The sequence below is a fragment of the Blennius ocellaris genome, assembly GCF_963422515.1.
Source record: "Blennius ocellaris genome assembly, chromosome: 23".
NCBI classification, from domain to species: Eukaryota; Metazoa; Chordata; class Actinopteri; order Blenniiformes; family Blenniidae; genus Blennius; species Blennius ocellaris.
In genome coordinates, this window is record NC_137672.1 from 18,662,487 (window position 1) to 18,681,759 (window position 19,273).

The window sequence follows — 19,273 nt, forward strand, 5'->3', positions numbered from 1 at the left end:
AGGGATCTGCTTTATACATTATCTGCCGCTGAGCGACGTCAAATGAGCTCAATCGTTTCCCGACATAAAGAGTCATTTCCAGACATAAAGAGTCGCTTCCCGACGTAGAGTCGTTTCTCGACATAAAAAGAGTCGATTCATGACAGAAAGAGTTGTTTACCGACATAAAGAGTCGTTTCCAGACCTAAAGAGTCGTTTCCCAACATAAAGAGTCATTTCCAGACATAAAGAGTCGCTTCCCGACGTAGAGTCGTTTCTCGACATAAAAAGAGTCGATTCATGACAGAAAGAGTTGTTTACCGACGTAAAGAGTCATTTCCAGACCTAAAGAGTCGCTTCCCAACATAAAGAGTCGCTTCCCAAACTAAAGAGTCTCTTCCTGAACTAAAGAGTCGTTTCCCAACGTTTCCGAGGCGAGGTAAAGAGTCGCTTCTCGACACAAAGAGTCATTTCCTGACATTAAGAGTCTCTTCCAGACATAAAGAGTCGTTTCCCCAACGTAAAGATTTGCTTCCCGACATAAAGAGTCGCTTACCGACATAAAGAGTCGTTTCCTGACCTAAAGAGTCGTTTCCTGACCTAAAGAGTCGTTTCCTGACCTAAAGAGTAATTTCCATGTAGCAAAGCTGGAGTTTCATGATGCACCTGAATGCATCGCTGACGTTTCCTGATATCAAGACTCATTTCCTGACATCAAGACTCGTTTCCTGACATCAAGACTCGTTTCCTGACATCAAGACTCATTTCCCGACATAAAGAGTCGTTTCCATGTAGCAAAGTTGGAGTTTCATGATGCACCTGAATGCATCGCTTAAGTTTCCTGACATCAAGAGTCGTTTCCTGTCATAAAGAGTCGGTTCCAGACGTAAAGAGTCGCTTCCCGACGTAGAGTCATTTCTCGACATAAAAAGAGTCGATTCATGACAGAAAGAGTTGTTTACCGACGTAAAGAGTCATTTCCAGACCTAAAGAGTCGCTTCCCAACATAAAGAGCCGCTTCCCAAACTAGAGAGTCTCTTCCTGAACTAAAGAGTCGTTTCCCAACGTTTCCGAGGCGAGGCAAAGAGTCGCTTCTCGACACAAAGAGTCATTTCCAGACCTAAAGAGTCATTTCCTGACATTAAGAGTCTCTTCCAGACATAAAGAGTCGTTTCCCCAACGTAAAGATTTGCTTCCAGACGTAAAGAGTCATTTCTTGACCTAAAGAGTCGCTTGCCGACATAAAGAGTCGTTTCCTGACCTAAAGAGTCATTTCCATGTAGCAAAGCTGGAGTTTCATGATGCACCTGAATGCATCGCTGACGTTTCCTGACATCAAGACTCGTTTCCTGACATCAAGACTCGTTTCCTGACATCAAGACTCGTTTCCCGACATAAAGAGTCGTTTCCATGTAGCAAAGTTGGAGTTTCATGATGCACCTGAATGCATCGCTGACGTTTCCTGTCATAAAGAGTCGTTTCCCGACATAAAGAGTCGTTTCCCGACATAAAGACTCGTTCCCGTCGTTCCCCACGGACCCGGAGCTGTAAGAGAAACCGGGAGGACAGAGCAGCGATTGTGCAGCATCGTGACTTTCTCACTCTCCTCTCCGGCTTTGATGGTGGAGATGCACCTGTCCTCCTCCCCCTCCTCCCCCTCCCTCTCCTCCTCCTCCTCCTCCTCCTCCTCCCCCCTCCCCTCCGCCTCACACACTCACTGCAATGCACCAACATCCACACTTCCTCTACGATTTGCAAGGCAAAACCAGCGGCTGGCGTTCCTCGTACAGCGACGCTCCCGCTGATCCCTGGAGCTTTAATTCAACCGTCTGAGGCCGCAGATGGATGAAGATGATGAGGATGAGGATGGTGGTGATGATGATGATGATGATGATGATGGGCTGAGGCCTGCAGCCAGGGAAGGAGGGAGGAAACGTTTGTCCTGGCAGCGGATCAATGAAGGTGACCGACAGGAATAAAAACGTCCCCGGAGGACGAATCCTGCAGAAATCGTCCACGAAACGAGCGGAAAACGACAGAAAACGACACGATGTGTCCGGAAGCTGTTTGTAAACAAGGCAGGCCCGACTTCTAAACGCTGTTACACAACACAACGATGCACATCATCATTTAAAATATAAATAAATAAATAAAAATCCACATTTAAAATCAGCATTAATCACATTAAAATGTTTACGTAATCTGCACATCGCGTGCTCAGTCCCCGGTGGGGGGGGGGGGGCGATGCGTCGTTCACGTTATTTATTTACCGTCACGCTCGCGACACGTCTCACCGACAAAACTCGCCGCATTTCAGGCGAATGACGTGAATAAAACGCTCCCGCGGCGGATAAACGACGTGTTTTTTGTTTTTTACCTTCATGGATCCGTGCAGCGCCTCTGGAGAAACAAAGCGGCGACTCAATGTTGTGATGCTGCCGGACGAGACCCGCGTCAAGCGCACTGACGTCACGCACACGGCGACTTCCGGCCTCCAAAATACAAAGAAACCGCGCACGCGCAAAGCCGTTGAACTCAAAGCGGACAACTATTTTACGGATCTTATTGAGTCAGAGTTCATTAACTATGCAAAGTTATTCCGCAAATAGACACACGTGGGTCTAGAAGTGGCACTTTAAACGAGTGCGACACTTATTTTGAAGAGACCCGCACCGGAAAAGCAAGCGATGCTTTACATCTGGTGGCTCATTCATTGAAATAAAGTGACATTTTGAAGCAAATGGGCTCATTTAAACGACCCGAAACCCGGCGGGGTGTCGCTTAAAGCGATTTTCATCCCGACAGGAAGACGTGACCGAGCGAGAGGCTCAACTCATCAGCTCTCGTTCGCGTCAACTTACCCGGACGGCAGAAGACGGTAACAAAAAAAAATACAAAAAACAAACAAACCTAACTGGACATTATATTCCGGAGTTTGAGGGGAAAAAAGAAAGGGAATTGTGAAAAGTTGAGCTCCGGTTGTGGAAAACCTGGAGGCGAAAATGGCTGTTTTCCCAGAGTCCGGCGTAAAGTCGAGATGATTCACTCCCACGTCGTTCGCAGAGTCGCGACGCCAAAGACGAAGAGCCACCGTCAAGATGGTTCCCTCTCACCGTGAAAACGATACTGCGCATGCGTACAGGCAAGCCGCTGTTTCCCTTGCCGTTCCGATGGGAGAAAAATAAAATAAAAACAAGAAAGGCTGAAAGGTTTTCCTAATTGTTTGATAAAACTCCGACACTAATTCAAAAGAGCTCGACTGAAAACCAACAAAAACAAATAAAATTTATCATTAAAAACATTTAATTTAATTGACTTTTATTTGCACACAGTGACGCAAACGACTTCATAATTCAAACAGTAGCTTTTTAGGAGTAGTTATTTTATCATCTTTGTTTTTGTTTGATCATATAGCTTTTATGTTTGTAGCCTTGTATGTTTTTATTATGAAGGACAACCGGATGCCTTGTTCATTCATATGCACTGCCTCGTCCAAATAAACAGAGAAATAAAACTAAATTGATGCAAAAGCGATCAATAACATGATTGTAAAAGATAAAATAAATAAGAAAAGAAGACGATAGTAGACATTTTTTGATAAAAGGAATATCACGCATTTAATAAAATCATTTAAAAATAAAAATACTGGTATAAAATCAACACACTAGTGAAAAAATAATTAATAATTGAATTAATCGAGGTTTTATATTTATTTCAGGCAAAATAAAAGCAGATTGAGGATGAAACATCTAATTTTCACTATTTTTTTATATCTTCCTGAGTCGAGTCTCATTTTTCCAACTTGTTTGTTTGGCCTGTATTTACTTAAAAAAAAATTATATATTTATATATATATAAATATCACAATCTGTGAAGCCTTTATACTTGCTGATATCTATTGAACTGAACCATTTCTATTCTCTTAAACGTGTATCCGTTGTGCTGCGTCAGTTCGAAACGGAACAAGAAATAAACTGACGAAGCTACAAATCAAGAATATCTTTATTTAAAAAAAACCAACAACAAATGAAACAATGAGCACGTCCACTTTTCATCCCACGTTTGATTCGACAAGTCATGAAAAAGCAGGACTACAAAACTGTCAAATGAATAAAAAAGAAAAACCAGAACAAAACAACTAGAATACAATATAACAAGTACTATATCCGATATATACAAGCCGTCATAGTTTTGTTTATTAGAATTATTGTTATAGGCAAAAAGGCAAAAAAAACCAACAAAAAAAACAAAACAATGGCATGTGCAAATTTTTGTGTCGGCAGCGGCGTTTCCTGTTTCCTGGACGACCGACTGACATCACGCTCTCCCCTCCGGCCACCAGGGGGCGCCACAAACACGACAACGACGCCCGAGGAGACGAAGAGGTGGAAAAAAAAAACCAAACAAATTAAAAACAAAAACGAAAAACGTTTCCGTCGCCGGAGGTGAAAGTTTCAGATTCAACATGTTCACAATGAAGCACATTTAACGTGAAGACAGTTCACACTTTCCGCCACTAGAGGGCGACAGAAACGAGCTCCAAACAGGAAACAAGCCCAGATTTCTCTTCTCGTATTTAAACTCGTTAATTTAATTAAAATAACGTCTTATTGTGGGAATCGTTGAATTTTTTTTTTCTGGTTTTGAAGCTTCGGACCAGGCAGAGTGTTTAAAATAGTTGGACAAACTTTATTAAATTACTTTAATTGGCGACACCAAATTAAATTAAGTTCTACAAATTTAATTAATTAACTTAAGTTGGAAGAATTTGATTTATTATGTGTTAGCTACTGAGTCGTTTTTCTTTTTTGTCGGCGCTCAAACTGTTGGACTAGTTGGACCAATTTAATTAAATAGTTTGAAAACTCGTAAAATTAAACGAATCAAGTTCTTCCAACTTAAATGATTAAATTCGGGGAACTTGATTTATTCAGACGTTTCCAATTGAAGCAATTTAATTAAGTTGGTCCGACGAGTTTCAGCTCCGGAGTTTGTGAGAAAAAGAAAACCGTAATTTAATTTATTTTATTTTATTTTATTTTAATTTAATTTAATTTAATTTAAAAGTAACATACGGAAGTTGGTCCAAGTATTTATTTTTTTTTACTCAGCTTTTGTCGATTTCCGCCAAAAAAATACGTGCCTTTGATCTTTTCAGATGAAATGTCGATTTTTACGTTAAAAAAATTGTCTTTTATTTATTTTTTAATTTTTTTAACGATGGTGGATAGAAAACCTCCAGCGTTTCGTCAGAATGAGAAAAAAGAAAGCGAGACGAGTTCAACGTGTGAAGTCCGATACTTTCACGGAGCTGCTTGACGTCGCCACGGCAACAAGGAGCGACGAGTGACTCATCGGGACTTTGGCGCCACGTTTTGTGAATTTTTGTCGTTTTGGTTAAAAAAACAAATGAAAAAAACTTTATTCATCTTGTGTCAGGCTACAACGTGAACACACACACACACACACACACACACGCACGCACGCACACACACACACACACACACACACACACACTAATCACCTCACGACAGGAAGTGTGAAGCAGAAAACAACCGAATCCATCCTGTTATTATTTTTTTAATTTATTTTAAAACCTCCAGACGCCTTCAGGCGACGTCGTTGTGCTTCAAGTTAATTTACGTTTTCGATTCTTGATTTTTTTTTTTTTTTCGTTTTCTGGATTTTTCCCCCCGAAAACGTCGCAGGTGTTTGTTTTTGTTGTTTTGCGGAACAAAACATTAAAGAAGCTCCGGCTCTGAAATGTTAAACAACAACAACAACAACAACAACAACGTCGTACACCACGCTTTACAAAACACCTTTTAAAGGGAAGGTTCACGAATTATAATTTTTTTTTTTATTTATCAACGAGAACACGTTTAAAAAAAAAAAAAAAACACTTCCCCTTTTGTAACAGTTTTTTTTTTTTTTTGTCCATTTATTCAGATAAAATGACTAAAAGTGATACGGAAGCCCTTGAAATGAAAACATTTGACGGAGGCGGGGGAGGGGCGGGGCGGCAAAATGGCGGCAATGGACTGAAGCGGCCATAATGGCGGCCATTTTGAATGTCGCACCGGCAAATTTTTTTTTTTTTTGTTTGTTGTATTTTTTTCCGACTCGTGCGAAACGTGAATTGCGTTTACGCGGGGGGGGGGCTGGCTGCCGGCACGCTAGTGGCGAGGGGCGTGCACGTGGCGTGTCGGGGGGGCGTGCACGTGGCGTGTCGGGAGAAGTGCGGCGGAGGAAACCGGCGGGTCGCTGCAGTCCAGAGAACGGAAACATAAATGGCAGTTTGCGAATGACGTTGTGCTGTAAACCCCCGCTGTTTTGTATTTTTTTAACACACACACACGCACACACACACGCACACACACACACACACTGTACATTCACGTGCATGCACGCCCGCCTCGCACACAGAAAGGGGCATTAAAGTGACGTAACAGCGCCGCCCCGTCTTCCCCCCTAGTCTTAGATCAAAGGTAACGTCGAGCGGGGGCGGGGCCAGTCCTAGTGGGGGCGTGGCCAGTCCTAGTGGGGGCGGGGCCAGTCCTAGGACGGGGGCTTGCTATAGCCGAAGAGTCCGACGGGGAGGTACTTGACGTGCGTCGGCCACTGCGCCGCCAGCTGGAAGAACTTGACGTCGTTCCACTCCACGCCGTCGATGGACACTGAGAGAGGAGGACAAGTGAGGAAGAGGAGGAGGAGGAGGGGGAGGGGGAGGGGGAGGAAGGGGGCGGGGCTACCTTTCAGGATGGTCTGCTGCTGCTTGGCGGAGCAGATGAGGCGGCTGATGCCTTCGATCACCTGACTCTTGGAGTCCACGTCCTTCTCTTTGGGCTTCTTCCCCAGGAAGATGGTGGGAACTGGGCGGAGGACGAGAAGACGGAGAAATGACACGGGGGGAAAAAAAAAAAAAAAAAAGTAGAGCCGTACGTCTCACGATAAGTTGCACCCGAGCGTAAAAGTAGAAGTTTCCGGTTTGTAGGTGAGGAAAAGTCCTGAAAACGGTCGTTTCCATGTTTGGCCACTAGAGGGAGCTGCTGTTTGGAGGCGGCCATTGTTTATTGTCGTCCATCTACTGAGCATGTGCAGAGGAAGTCATGTCTTATAAAAGCTGCCCCGTCTCCATGGAGACAGCAATTTTTCACAAAGTTGCACCCCCCCTTCCAATTTCCAAGTAAACTGGGTTGCTTTTTTGGGGGGGGGTTTTGGTTGTATTTTCATGGAGACAGAGCATTTTCGAAAAGTTGCGCTTTCCCCGTTTTTTCAAAAAGCTACGTTTTCAGTGACTCCGAGCCTCGACGACCAAACCGCCGACGAGAGTTTTCACATTTTCACTTGGGGAAAAAAAAACAACGGGTCAAAGTGCAACTTTTTGAAAATGCATAATCTCTATGGAAAAAAAAAAAAACGCAACTTTCCGAAACTGCTCAGGTCTCCGGTGGAAACGGAAAAAACGCAACTTTTGTAAAATGCTCCGGCAGATGCAAATTTTTGAAAATGCTGCCACTGCACCCCCCCACTCCAATTTCCAAGTAGACTTTTTTTTTTTCATTTATTATTCACGGAGACAAAGCATTTTCAAAAAGTTGCGCCTTTCCCATTTCTGCTAAGCTTTTTCGAAAGGTTACATTTTCAGTGACACACAACGACAACGAAAGTTTTCACATGTAGAAAAAAAAACGCTTGATCTCCGTGGAAATGGGTGAAAACGAACTTTAAGAAAATGCCTAATGTCCATTGAAACGGGGTGGGGGGACGCAACTTTCCGAAAACGCTCAGGTCTCTGATGGAAACGGGAAAAGCGCAACTTTTGTAAAACGCTCCGACGAACGCAACTTTTTGAAAACGCTGCCACTGCGCAGTCGAACCGCTAGCGTCGTCGGCGTTCCCACCAAAACACAAAAACAACACACTTTCACAATAAAAGCTGTGGCCTTCACACAACCTAACCCCCCCTTCCCCCCCTCCTCACCTTTCTTGTTCTTCTCCTTGGTGACCACCGTCATGGCCATGGTGCTGACCTGGGTCTGCGGGTCGCTGCCGCCCCCTCCTGGCAGCCGGCTGACCTGCAGCGAGCGGAAGGCGCTCTTCAGCGTGTTCTTGCAGCCCGTGTCGCGCCGCTCGCCCTCCCGCCGCTTCTCCGCCAGCGACGCCAGCCAGTAGTCCACCTGCAGGCCGATGGCGTCCACGCCGTGCGACATGCTGGGGCTCCTGGGGGGGTGAGGGGGGGGTTAAGTTTTAGTTTACTTTTTAAAAAACTGCACCAGAGTGTGTTGAACAGCCACAGTCTCACCCCTGCACGGTGAGGACGCTGCCCATGGAGGGGGAGGAGGGGGGGGTGGCCGCCTCCTTGATCATCCCTGTGGGGGAGCCGTGGGAGGGGGGGGAGGTGGACGGAACAGCCAGGCTCACGGCCACGCCCTCCTCGCCGTCTCCTAGGAAACAAGGAACATTTAAAAAAAAAAAAAAAACTCATCCCAACATGAGTTCTGTTACGACACGTCTTCAAGCTAAACGCAAAACTTTCCTTGTGCAACTTTTTGAAAACATTCCGTTGCCGTTGAAATGGGGGTGGGGTGTGGGGGAAACGCAACATTTTGAAAATGCTCCATCTTCATGTAAAAGGGGGGAAAACACATTTTTTTTGGAAAACGTTCCGTTGCCGCTGAAATGGGGGAACGTAACATTTTGAAAATGTTTCCGTCTCCATGGAAGTGGGAGGAAAATGCAACTTTTTGAAAACATTCCATTGCCTTTGAAAGGCGGGGGGAAAAAAATGCAAATTTTTGAAAACGTTCCATTGTCGTTGAAATGGGGGAAAGTAACATTTTGAAAATGCTCTGTCTCCATGGAAATGGAGCAAAATGCAACTTTTTGAAAATGCTCCATCTCCATGGAAATGGGAGGAAAATGCAACTTTTTGAAAATGTTCCATTGCCGTTGAAATGGGAGGAAAAGGCAACTTTTTGAAAATGTTCCATTGCCGTTGAAATGGGGGGAAAACTTTTTGAAAACGTGCAAAATCTGACCTCAGTGTCAGAATCAGAGCTTGTAACGCCATGTTAAGTAATAACGGGGCAATATGATAATAATACATTTTCAACTCAATATGTAATCATCTGCTGCATTTTTCATAAACATTGCCACATTTTGTTACTGACAGAAAAATTACAAAAACATGCAAACTGCATTATGTTAAATATCCTAAGGCTTAAAGACACAAAACAAACATCTATTACATGATTACACACGAACATTTTGTAATAACTGTTACAAAATGTAACAATTTATGACAAAATGCTGCAGTTTGTTACAAAATGTATCTAAAAATGTTGCAACAAAATGTGGCGATACTACATATCGAATTGAAAGAGCATTACATCACTATATATTACATCACTATATATTGCAGTGTTATTACATCACTATATATTAGTGTTATTACATCACTATATATTAGTGTTATTACATCACTATATATTAGTGTTATGACATCACTATACATTAGTGTTATGACAACACTATATATTAGTGTTATGACATCACTATATATTACATCACTATATATTGCAGTGTTAGTACATCACTATATATTAGTGTTATGACATCACTATATATTAGTGTTATGACATCACTATATATTAGTGTTATGACATCACTATGTATTAGTGTTATGACATCACTATACATTAGTGTTATGACAACACTATATATTAGTGTTATTACATCACCATATATTAGTGTTATGGCATCACTATATATTAGTGTTATGACATCACTATACATTAGTGTTATGACAACACTATATATTAGTGTTATTACATCACTATATATTAGTGTTATGACATCACTATACATTAGTGTTATGACAACACTATATATTAGTGTTATTACATCACTATATATTAGTGTTATTACATCACTATATATTAGTGTTATGACATCACTATACATTAGTGTTATTACATCACTATATATTAGTGTTATTACATCACTATATATTACATCACTATATATTAGTGTTATTACATCACTATATATTAGTGTTATGACATCACTATATATTAGTGTTATGACAACACTATATATTAGTGTTATGACATCACCATATATTAGTGTTATGACATCACCATATATTACAGTGGTTATAACGCACCGGGTGGCGACGGCCCCGACTCGATGAGTCCGACCTTCACAACCTGCCGGGAGAAACGCAGAGTCAGCAGGAAAAAAAACAAAAAAAAGAATACATAGATAAATAGATAATAGAGAGAATAAGGTGGGTTGTAGTGGAAACTCACCCCGATGAAGGGAATGAACTTCTGGTAGGAGTCTTCATCTCGCCTGGAGGAAGAGGAGGAGGAGGAAGAGGAGGAGGAGGAGGAGGAGGAAGAGGAGGAAGAGGAAGAGGAGGTTAGATTATGGTCTCTGGCGTCGTTCGTACTCGTTCCCCTCAGCGACTCACGTCCGGTGTTTGCAGGTCAACATGGCCTCGGCGACAGGAAGCTGGTGAGTCACTGTGGCGCCACTGATGTACTGAGAAATCCTCCCCGCCACGTCCAGCTGGTCTGGAGGGGAGGAAGATAAAGAAATACAATATCTAATAACAAGTTCAAACAGCTCCTCCATATTAATATTACAAAATCCTTAAAATCTGTAATAAAAAGACACAAATCAGGTTTTAAAACATCATAAATGAGAAACTCTTTTCACAATATAGTAACTCTGTAATAACTCATTATAACTATTATAACTCATAACCAATACCTCAACAACGGCTTCATATTAACTCTAAAATATCTATATAATAGCTCTATATTAACTATGATAGCTCTATAGTAACCTTATAACTATATTATCTATATAATAGCTCTATATTAACTGTATAATAATTCTATTATCTGTATAATAGCTCTATACTAATTCTATTAGCTCTTTATTAAGTATATATCAACCCTATAAAAATTCTATAATTAATGGTTACATAATAACTATATACATTTTATATTAACACTATAATACTATATAAACTATATAATACTATATAACCGTTATATTAACTATAACTTATATATATATTATTATTTTATTATTTTATTATCTAATTATTTTATTATCCTATTTTATTATTTTATTATCTAATTATTTTATTATCCTATTTTATTATCTAATTATTTTATTACCTAATTATTGTATTATCTTATTTTATTATTATTGTATTATCTTATTTTATTATTATTGTATTATCTTATTTTATTATTATTTTATTATCTAATCATTTTATTATCTTATTTTATTATTATCTAATTATTTTATTATTATTTTATTACTTTATTATTTCATAACTTGCTCATCATTGTTTCCACCTTCACCTGCCCTTGTGTGCAGTTGTTATATCATTTTCAGCCACTAGGTGGAGTTCGGGTCAACAGAGGTTGGAAGAAAAGCCTTCAGGCACCGAGGAGGATTTTATTTTGTTAAACTGAAACACTGGAGCTGATGACGGTAGAAAGGCTCTTATTGTGAAACCTGTCTGCGGCGGCTCGGCGCGGCCGAACACGTCCCTCCAGGCGCCGTCCAGGAAGGAGGAGCTGTAGCGGTTGTCCAGGGCGCCGAGGTGCTTCGCCACCGGATGAGAACCTGAGAGGAACAAGCGCCTTTTACAATCTCGTCTCATCGGTTTCCACGGCAACCACAACAAGCGACAACGCTGCCCGGGGCCACTGGAGACACAACTTTTCAAAAAAAAAAAATGCTTCGTCTCCATGGAAACAGAAATCGTGCAACTTTTCGAAAATGCTGTTTCATTGGAAACTGGGGGAATACGCAACTTTTTGAAAATGCTCAAGTTTGTGGAAAAACAATTTTTCAGAAATGCAACTTCAACTTTTCCAATATGCTCTGGAAATAGAAAAAAAAACGGTTTTCAAAAGTGATCCAAGAAATGGGGAAGTTTCCAAACAACGCTCCGTCTCAAGTTTGTGGAAAAACAATTTTTCAAAAATGCAACTTCAACTTTCCCAATATGCTCTGGAAATAGAAAACAAACAGGTTTTCAAAAGTGATCCAGGAAACGGGGGGAAAAAACTCAAGTTTCCAAAAAACGCTCCGTCTCCATGGAAACAGGGGGAACGCACAATTTTCAAAAATGTGCCGACTGTGTTTCCATGGAAACGAGGGTTGTCTCCCTAAAAGTGCCCTTAAAATGACGGTTTTGTTCGGCGCTCGTTGAAATAAAGTTGAGAACGCAATTTTTTGAAAATTGGCGTTTCCGTGGAAACGGACCTCCATTTCAAAACCTCATCATCGTGAACGAAGAGAGAAGTGGTGAACCGCCTCAACACTTCTTGTTTTTTAATTTGCTCCTGCTGCCGCCGCCGCAGGTCACATGACCTCAGAGAGGCCCTGCCGCCCTCTCGCTCGCCCTCTCGCCCGCTCACCCAGGGGGACGACCAGGAAGCGCATGTGACTGAGCCAGTCTGACGTCTTGTTGGCAAGTTGAGTGACGAAGAACTGCAGGATGGCGCCGAGGTAACTCTGGCTGCCAACGGCCGCCACCTTCACCGCCCGGGGCATGGACGAGTTACAGTTACAACTGCAAGGAGACAGAGAGAGGGAGAGGGAAAGAGGTGGGAGAGAGAGAGAGAGAGAGACAGAGACAGAGACAGAGACAGAGAGAGAGAGAGAGAGAGAGAGAGAGAGAGAGAGAGAGAGAGAGAGAGAGAGAGAGAGAGAGAGAGAGAGAGAGAGAGAGAGAGAGAGCAGGGTATCAATCATCAAAGGCTTCAATTCAACTTCAAAGCCATAGAAAACAAGCAGAATGTTGTTTTTCCAGTTGAGAAACTAAATATTAAATATATAAATGACGTGTTTCCTAAATCATTGTAGAAAAAACCACAAATATTGATATTTCAGTAGCTTTGCTTACAGTGTATATAATATTTATAGCCTATAAAGTGTTTATAGTGTGAATAATGTTTATATCGTAGTATGCATGTGTGGGTTTTATTACAAAACAAACAAATAAAAAAATGAGAACAGTGCCCACTTGTGGCCTGGCATGCCAACACCATAGTTTCTGGCGTTGCTGTGGAAACTGACTCCCCCCCCCTCCAAATAAAGTGTGAAACTTTTTGAAAACGTTTTCAGTGTGAACTCACAACTTCTGGATGCGGGTGAGCACGGCGGAGAGCACGGCCTGGATCTCCGCCGCCGAGCAGGTGCACACCACCGGGTGGCGCTGCACCTGCAGCTGCTCCGCCACATACTGCAACACACACACACACACAGAGGGTCAGAGGGGGAGGGGCTTCAGAGGGGGCGGGGCTTCAGGGGGAGGGGGCGGGGCTCCGAGGGCCTCACCTGCCCCTGCCAGTCGGTGCCGTTCACCAGGATGAGGCTCTCCGGCAGCGCCGTGTCTGAGAGCAGGATCTGGTTCAGCTGGTCGTACACCGCCTTCCTCAGGACCTACACACACGCACACACACACACACACGCACACACGCACACGCACACACGCACACGCACACACGGTTAAAGTAGATAACCCCCACACTCTTCAGATGAGTCATCAGCACATAAATAATTCATCATTTTCCCCAGAGTAAATCCCTCCCGTAGGAACACCGCCATGTTTTTCGGGGGGGGGGGGGGGGGGTAGTGGGCGGGGCTTGCTGGCCTCCGTACCGGCGTGGCGTGTCCCAGCTCAGGCGACCTCTCCGAGTCGGAGCTGTTGGTTCGCTCGCTGAGCGGCTTGGAGAGCTGGCGCTCCTTCATGGGCGTGCTGCTGCGCTTCTGCCTGGGGGTGTGGCCTCCGTCCAGCCTGGGGGGCGGAGGGGAAGATGAGGGAGGGGGGAGGGTGGCGAGTTAGAACATCGCTCTGCAACCGCTCAGCATGTTGGTCGTTAATAATTAATTTTCAAAAGTGAGAAACATAGATAAAACAGCCATTGGTCAAAATGAAATGAAAATGCAGGAAAAGATCAAAGGAAGAGTAATGGACAAAAGAGGGAAAAAATAAAGATAAAAGAAAACTGAAAAAAAATATCAAAATGAAAGAAAAAAACAGAAGAGGGGAATAAAAGAAGAAAAAAATTCAAAAGAAAAAGGAAAAATGATCATAAATAAAGGAAAGAGAACAACTGAAAAGAAATAAGTGAAACTATTCCCCCCCCCAAAAAATTGTTTTACAAGAACGGTCAAAATGAAATAATTGAGAATGAGGAAAAAAGAATTAAAAAAGATAAAACCAAACTAAATAAAATCATTAAAAAGAAAGAGAAAAACAGAAAGGAGGGGAAAAAAGATCAAAGAAAACAGAAAGTTAGAGAAACTGATAAAAAAATAAAAATAAACTAAAAAAAATATTAAAAACAAAGGAGAGAAACACATATATATATAGATATGTGTGTGGTTTTTTAAAATTAATTTCAGATAATAAACATGCTTCGCAGCAAATTTTTGCGTTTTTGCTCCAGAAAAGTTTCATGCTTACAAAACTTTTAAAAAGATGTAGTTTGCATATTGTGCCACTAGTGGGTGCTCTTGTTTGTTTTTGTAAACACCACACACACACACACACACACACACACACACACACACACACACACACACACACACACACACACACACACACACACACACACACACACACACACACACACACACTTTGAAACACTGCAGACTTGTCATCAGTAAACGTCAGTCCCAACTATGACTCATAGATCTACGGGCGACGTTTTCCCCGTCGGTTACCGTGGCGACGGCATGGGCTGAGTCTCGCTCTTGCTGGTCTTCAGGGGCGTGCGGGGTTTCTCCGCCACCGACACCGTGATGCAGGGGCCCACCTCGGCAAACAGCTCCTGGTCCGTCAGCTCCTACACACACACACACACACACACACACACACGATTACAAAGCTTCACACACACTCACACACACACCAGCCGAGGCGTGGCGGCGGCGGCGGCGGCGGCGTACCAGCGTGTCGGTCTCAGACGGGATCTCGTCCAGGTTGCGGCTGCGGGACGGCTTCATCTTGTCCAGGGGGGGCGGCTCCCCCTGCTGGGGGGGACGAGGAACAACCGTCTGGTTAATGAGCGCCGCCACCACGTGGCTCTACAGCCCCCCTGCTGTGGCTCCATGAAAACCTTCTGGAAGGTACCAGTGATGACAAACAACTTTTTTTTTTTTTTTTTTGATTAATCGCAGGGTTTCTGTGGGTTAATTTCGATTAATCGCGATTAAATACCAGTCATTCTTAATCTGCTTTAATCTGGATTATTTTGCACGAGCGGCTCGTTTCACATAGACAATGAATGGGAAGCGGGAAATTACGGCACGCTGTGGATATTTGCGTCAACATTTTCTAAGCGGATTAATTACGATGGATTAAGCCGCGTGTATAAAGATAAAATAGATGGATAAAATAGCTATTTAAAAAAATTCGGGAGAACAGCTAAAATAATAAAATTGCTGAAAACAGTCAAAAAAGGTTGAAATGTCCGATATAGATTAATAAAAAAAAAAAAGGCAGTATATAAACAGCTAAAGAGATAAAAATGTCAAAAATAGGAAGAAAAATTGGCTAGAAAGGCAAAATATTTAATTGATTTAAATCGTAGCAATCATGAATAAAATATAACATTTCAGTCCGTAAAGCCTTTTTTATTGTCGTTTTCCTTCATTTTAGATAATTAATATAAATATTCAGCTTCATGTGAGAAAAACACCACAAGTGTTCAGAAGATGTTTGTTATTTTCCAGGAAGATTGTTTATGAATCGTTGAAAAGCCTGAGAAATATTTATTGGGGGACAGAAGGACTTTGAGTGATGATGTCATGAGAGCAGGAAGAGCCTCCAATAGAGCCCCGCCACATTAAAAGCCTTTTCATTGGGCAGATGGCGCCGCTCAAAGACTGTTTGGATTTGGTGTGAAACCCTGCTGGAACCTCCACCTCGGCACTGCGCTGCGCCCCCTGCTGGCAGCAGCAGGTGGTTCCATGTGGTTCCAGGTGGTTTTATTTACATTTCAAGGATATATTGTGTTATATATTGTGTATATATTGCACATATCTGGGATATAGTGCACATTTTAGGGTTATGAAATGTGCAATATAGATGAAATGTGCAATATATAATACAATACATCCCTGAAATGTAATATATATTACAATATATATCTGAAATGTGCAATATATAATACAATATATTCCTGAAATGTAATATATATTGCACATTTCACAGTATATTGCACAATACATCCCTGAAATGTGCAATATACTGTGAAATGTGCAATATATATGAAATGTGCAATATATAATACAATACATCCCCGAAATGTGCAATATATAATACAATATATCCCTGAAATGTACTATATATTGCACATTTCACATTATATTGCAGATTGCATCTCTGAAATGCGTAATATACTGTGAAATGTGCAATATATATTACAATATATCCCTGAAATGTAATATATATTGCACATTTCACAGTATATTGCACAATATATCTCTGAAATGTGTAATATATAATACAATGCATCCATGAAATGTGCAATATCTAGTACAATATATCCCTGAAATGTAATATATATTACAATATATATCTGAAATGTGCAATATATATCTGAAATGTGCAATATATAATACAATATATTCCTGAAATGTAATATATATTGCACATTTCACAGTATATTGCACAATACATCCTTGAAATGTGCAATATACTGTGAAATGTGCAATATATATGAAATGTGCAATATATAATACAATACATCCCCGAAATGTGTAATATATAATACAATATATCCCTGAAATGTACTATATATTGCACATTTCACATTATATTGCAGATTGCATCTCTGAAATGCGTAATATACTGTGAAATGTGCAATATATATTACAATATATCCCTGAAATGTAATATATATTGCACATTTCACAGTATATTGCACAATATATCTCTGAAATGTGTAATATATAATACAATGCATCCATGAAATGTGCAATATCTAGTACAATATATCCCTGAAATGTAATATATTACAATATATATCTGAAATGTGCAATATATATCTGAAATGTGCAATATATAATACAATATATTCCTGAAATGTAATATATATTGCACATTTCACAGTATATTGCACAATACATCCCTGAAATGTGCAATATACTGTGAAATGTGCAATATATATGAAATGTGCAATATATAATACAATACATCCCCGAAATGTGTAATATATAATACAATATATCCCTGAAATGTACTATATATTGCACATTTCACGTTATATTGCAGATTGCATCTCTGAAATGCGTAATATACTGTGAAATGTGCAATATATATTACAATATATCCCTGAAATGCAATATATATTGCACATTTCACAGTATTTTGCACAATATATCTCAGCAATGTGTAATATATAATACAATACACCCCTGAAATGGGCAATATACTGTGAAATGTGCAATATATAAACATTTCTCTGAAATGTGTAATATATAATAAATATATCTCTGAAATGTGTAACATATAATACAGTACATCCCTGACATGTGCAATATATATTACAATATATATCTGGAATGTGCAATATCTCATACAATTTATTCCTGAAATGTAATATATATTGCACATTTCACAGTATATTGCACAATATATCACTGAAATGTGCAATTATATAATACAATATGTCTCTGAAATGTGTAATATACCGTGAAATATGCAAAATATATTATATCTCTGAAATATAATATATATTGCATATTTCACAGTATATTGCACAATATATATCTGAAATGTGTAATATACTGTGAAATGTGCAATATATATCTGAAATGTGTAATATATATTACAATATATCCCTGAAACGTGTAATATATATTAAAATATATCCCTGAAATGTGCAATATATAATACAATATATATCTCTGAAACATATACTATATAACCCAGTCTGGCCTCAGATTCCTGCTTGAACCCCGCTGGTCTCCGTCGCCCCCTGCTGGCTCCACCCTGACTGTGCAGTTTTAATATTTCTTGTAATATCGTCTGTCGGGATCAATCAAGTATCTAAACAATAAAACATTTGTACGTCGGTGTGAACGTATGAGAACTCCAGACGTAGACTGACCGGGCTGAAGGCGTCCCGGCCCAGACTGCCTTTACTGTTCAGACTGCCGATCTCTGTCTGGGAGCTGGACTGAGACATGCCCTCGAAGAACGGCCTGCAAACAAACAAACAAACAAACAAACAAACAAATAAACAAACAGTCTTTAAGGTCCAAAATAGAAACAAGCAGGCAAAGTTCATCACAAACTTGTGAATCTGTCAGTAAACTTCAGTACAGAAGACCTCAGTTTTTGTTTTTTTTTATTTCAAAAACTTTTCTTGTGAGCTGTTTTTGAAGCATAAGAAGAGCTTTTGTTATATTTTTAGGCTTTTATAAATAGGAGGGAATAGGACAGATCAGGCCAACGGAAATAGCAAAGGACGAAAATAACTGATGAGACGAAGAAAGAAATGAATCATCGTCAAACACCGAGTCTGTCTGACGTTTATCATCACTTCTTCTTAAATCTACACAACTTTTAACTTCGTTATCCTGCTTTTTTTGTCTGTTTTGTCACTCTTTTGTCCTATTTAGGGTTGTTTTTTTTTTATCGTAGAGACTCTAATATTTGTACGTAAAAGAAGAAAAATGTAAATTAAAATCACAACGATATTGAAAGATCAAAGCAAATGGGTAATAAAGGCGATTATGAAGATTTATTTTAATGTTGGAGAGGCAGTGTTTAGCTGGATTTTTATAATTTTATTCATTTCACATGAAACAGAAAACAGCTAAATCAAAAACTACACATGAACTGAATGTAAGAATTCATCCCGATTGTTTAAACCAATGGAAGTGAAACGCAGATTTTAATTTCATGATTCGCTGACGAGCAGAATCAGATCACAAAAGCAGCAGTGCATGTTCACAGGATGAAATCAAGACGTTTGTATATCGTGACACGAACGCGGATATTTAATCGAGATTAATTGCAAATAAGCTAAAATATTCTTTATAGCTTCTCGAAAAATAAATCAAAGGATCAAAGGAAACGATTTTATATCACAAACAAAAAACTGAAAAATGCTTCCAACCATATATAGAAATAATGAAAAATGTCACTTTTGCATTGCAGCATTCAGATAAACAGTCAAATAGTCTTTTTTAATGAGTGATTCTCAGGCTGCAGTGACGCCTGCCGGCCACCAGAGGGCGG

At 40.5% G+C, this 19,273-nt stretch overlaps 1 protein-coding gene across 1 annotated transcript in view; it reads right to left on the reverse strand.

Annotated features, from left to right (window-relative positions):
* Positions 1-4,023: 4,023 nt before the first annotated feature.
* pacs1 (phosphofurin acidic cluster sorting protein 1) overlaps positions 4,024-19,273 on the reverse strand; it is a gene marked incomplete at its 5' end in the record, with an annotated part of 25,813 nt that continues 10,563 nt past the window's right edge. Inside the window, 15 exon segments of the mRNA XM_080519017.1 lie at positions 4,024-6,656; positions 6,732-6,851; positions 7,964-8,202; positions 8,285-8,426; positions 10,148-10,190; positions 10,293-10,335; positions 10,457-10,559; positions 11,521-11,631; positions 12,432-12,586; positions 13,152-13,258; positions 13,354-13,458; positions 13,678-13,813; positions 14,746-14,867; positions 14,971-15,054; positions 18,138-18,231. Coding sequence (XP_080375143.1) covers positions 6,538-6,656; positions 6,732-6,851; positions 7,964-8,202; positions 8,285-8,426; positions 10,148-10,190; positions 10,293-10,335; positions 10,457-10,559; positions 11,521-11,631; positions 12,432-12,586; positions 13,152-13,258; positions 13,354-13,458; positions 13,678-13,813; positions 14,746-14,867; positions 14,971-15,054; positions 18,138-18,231 — 1,723 coding nt within the window. The 3' untranslated portion in view covers positions 4,024-6,537.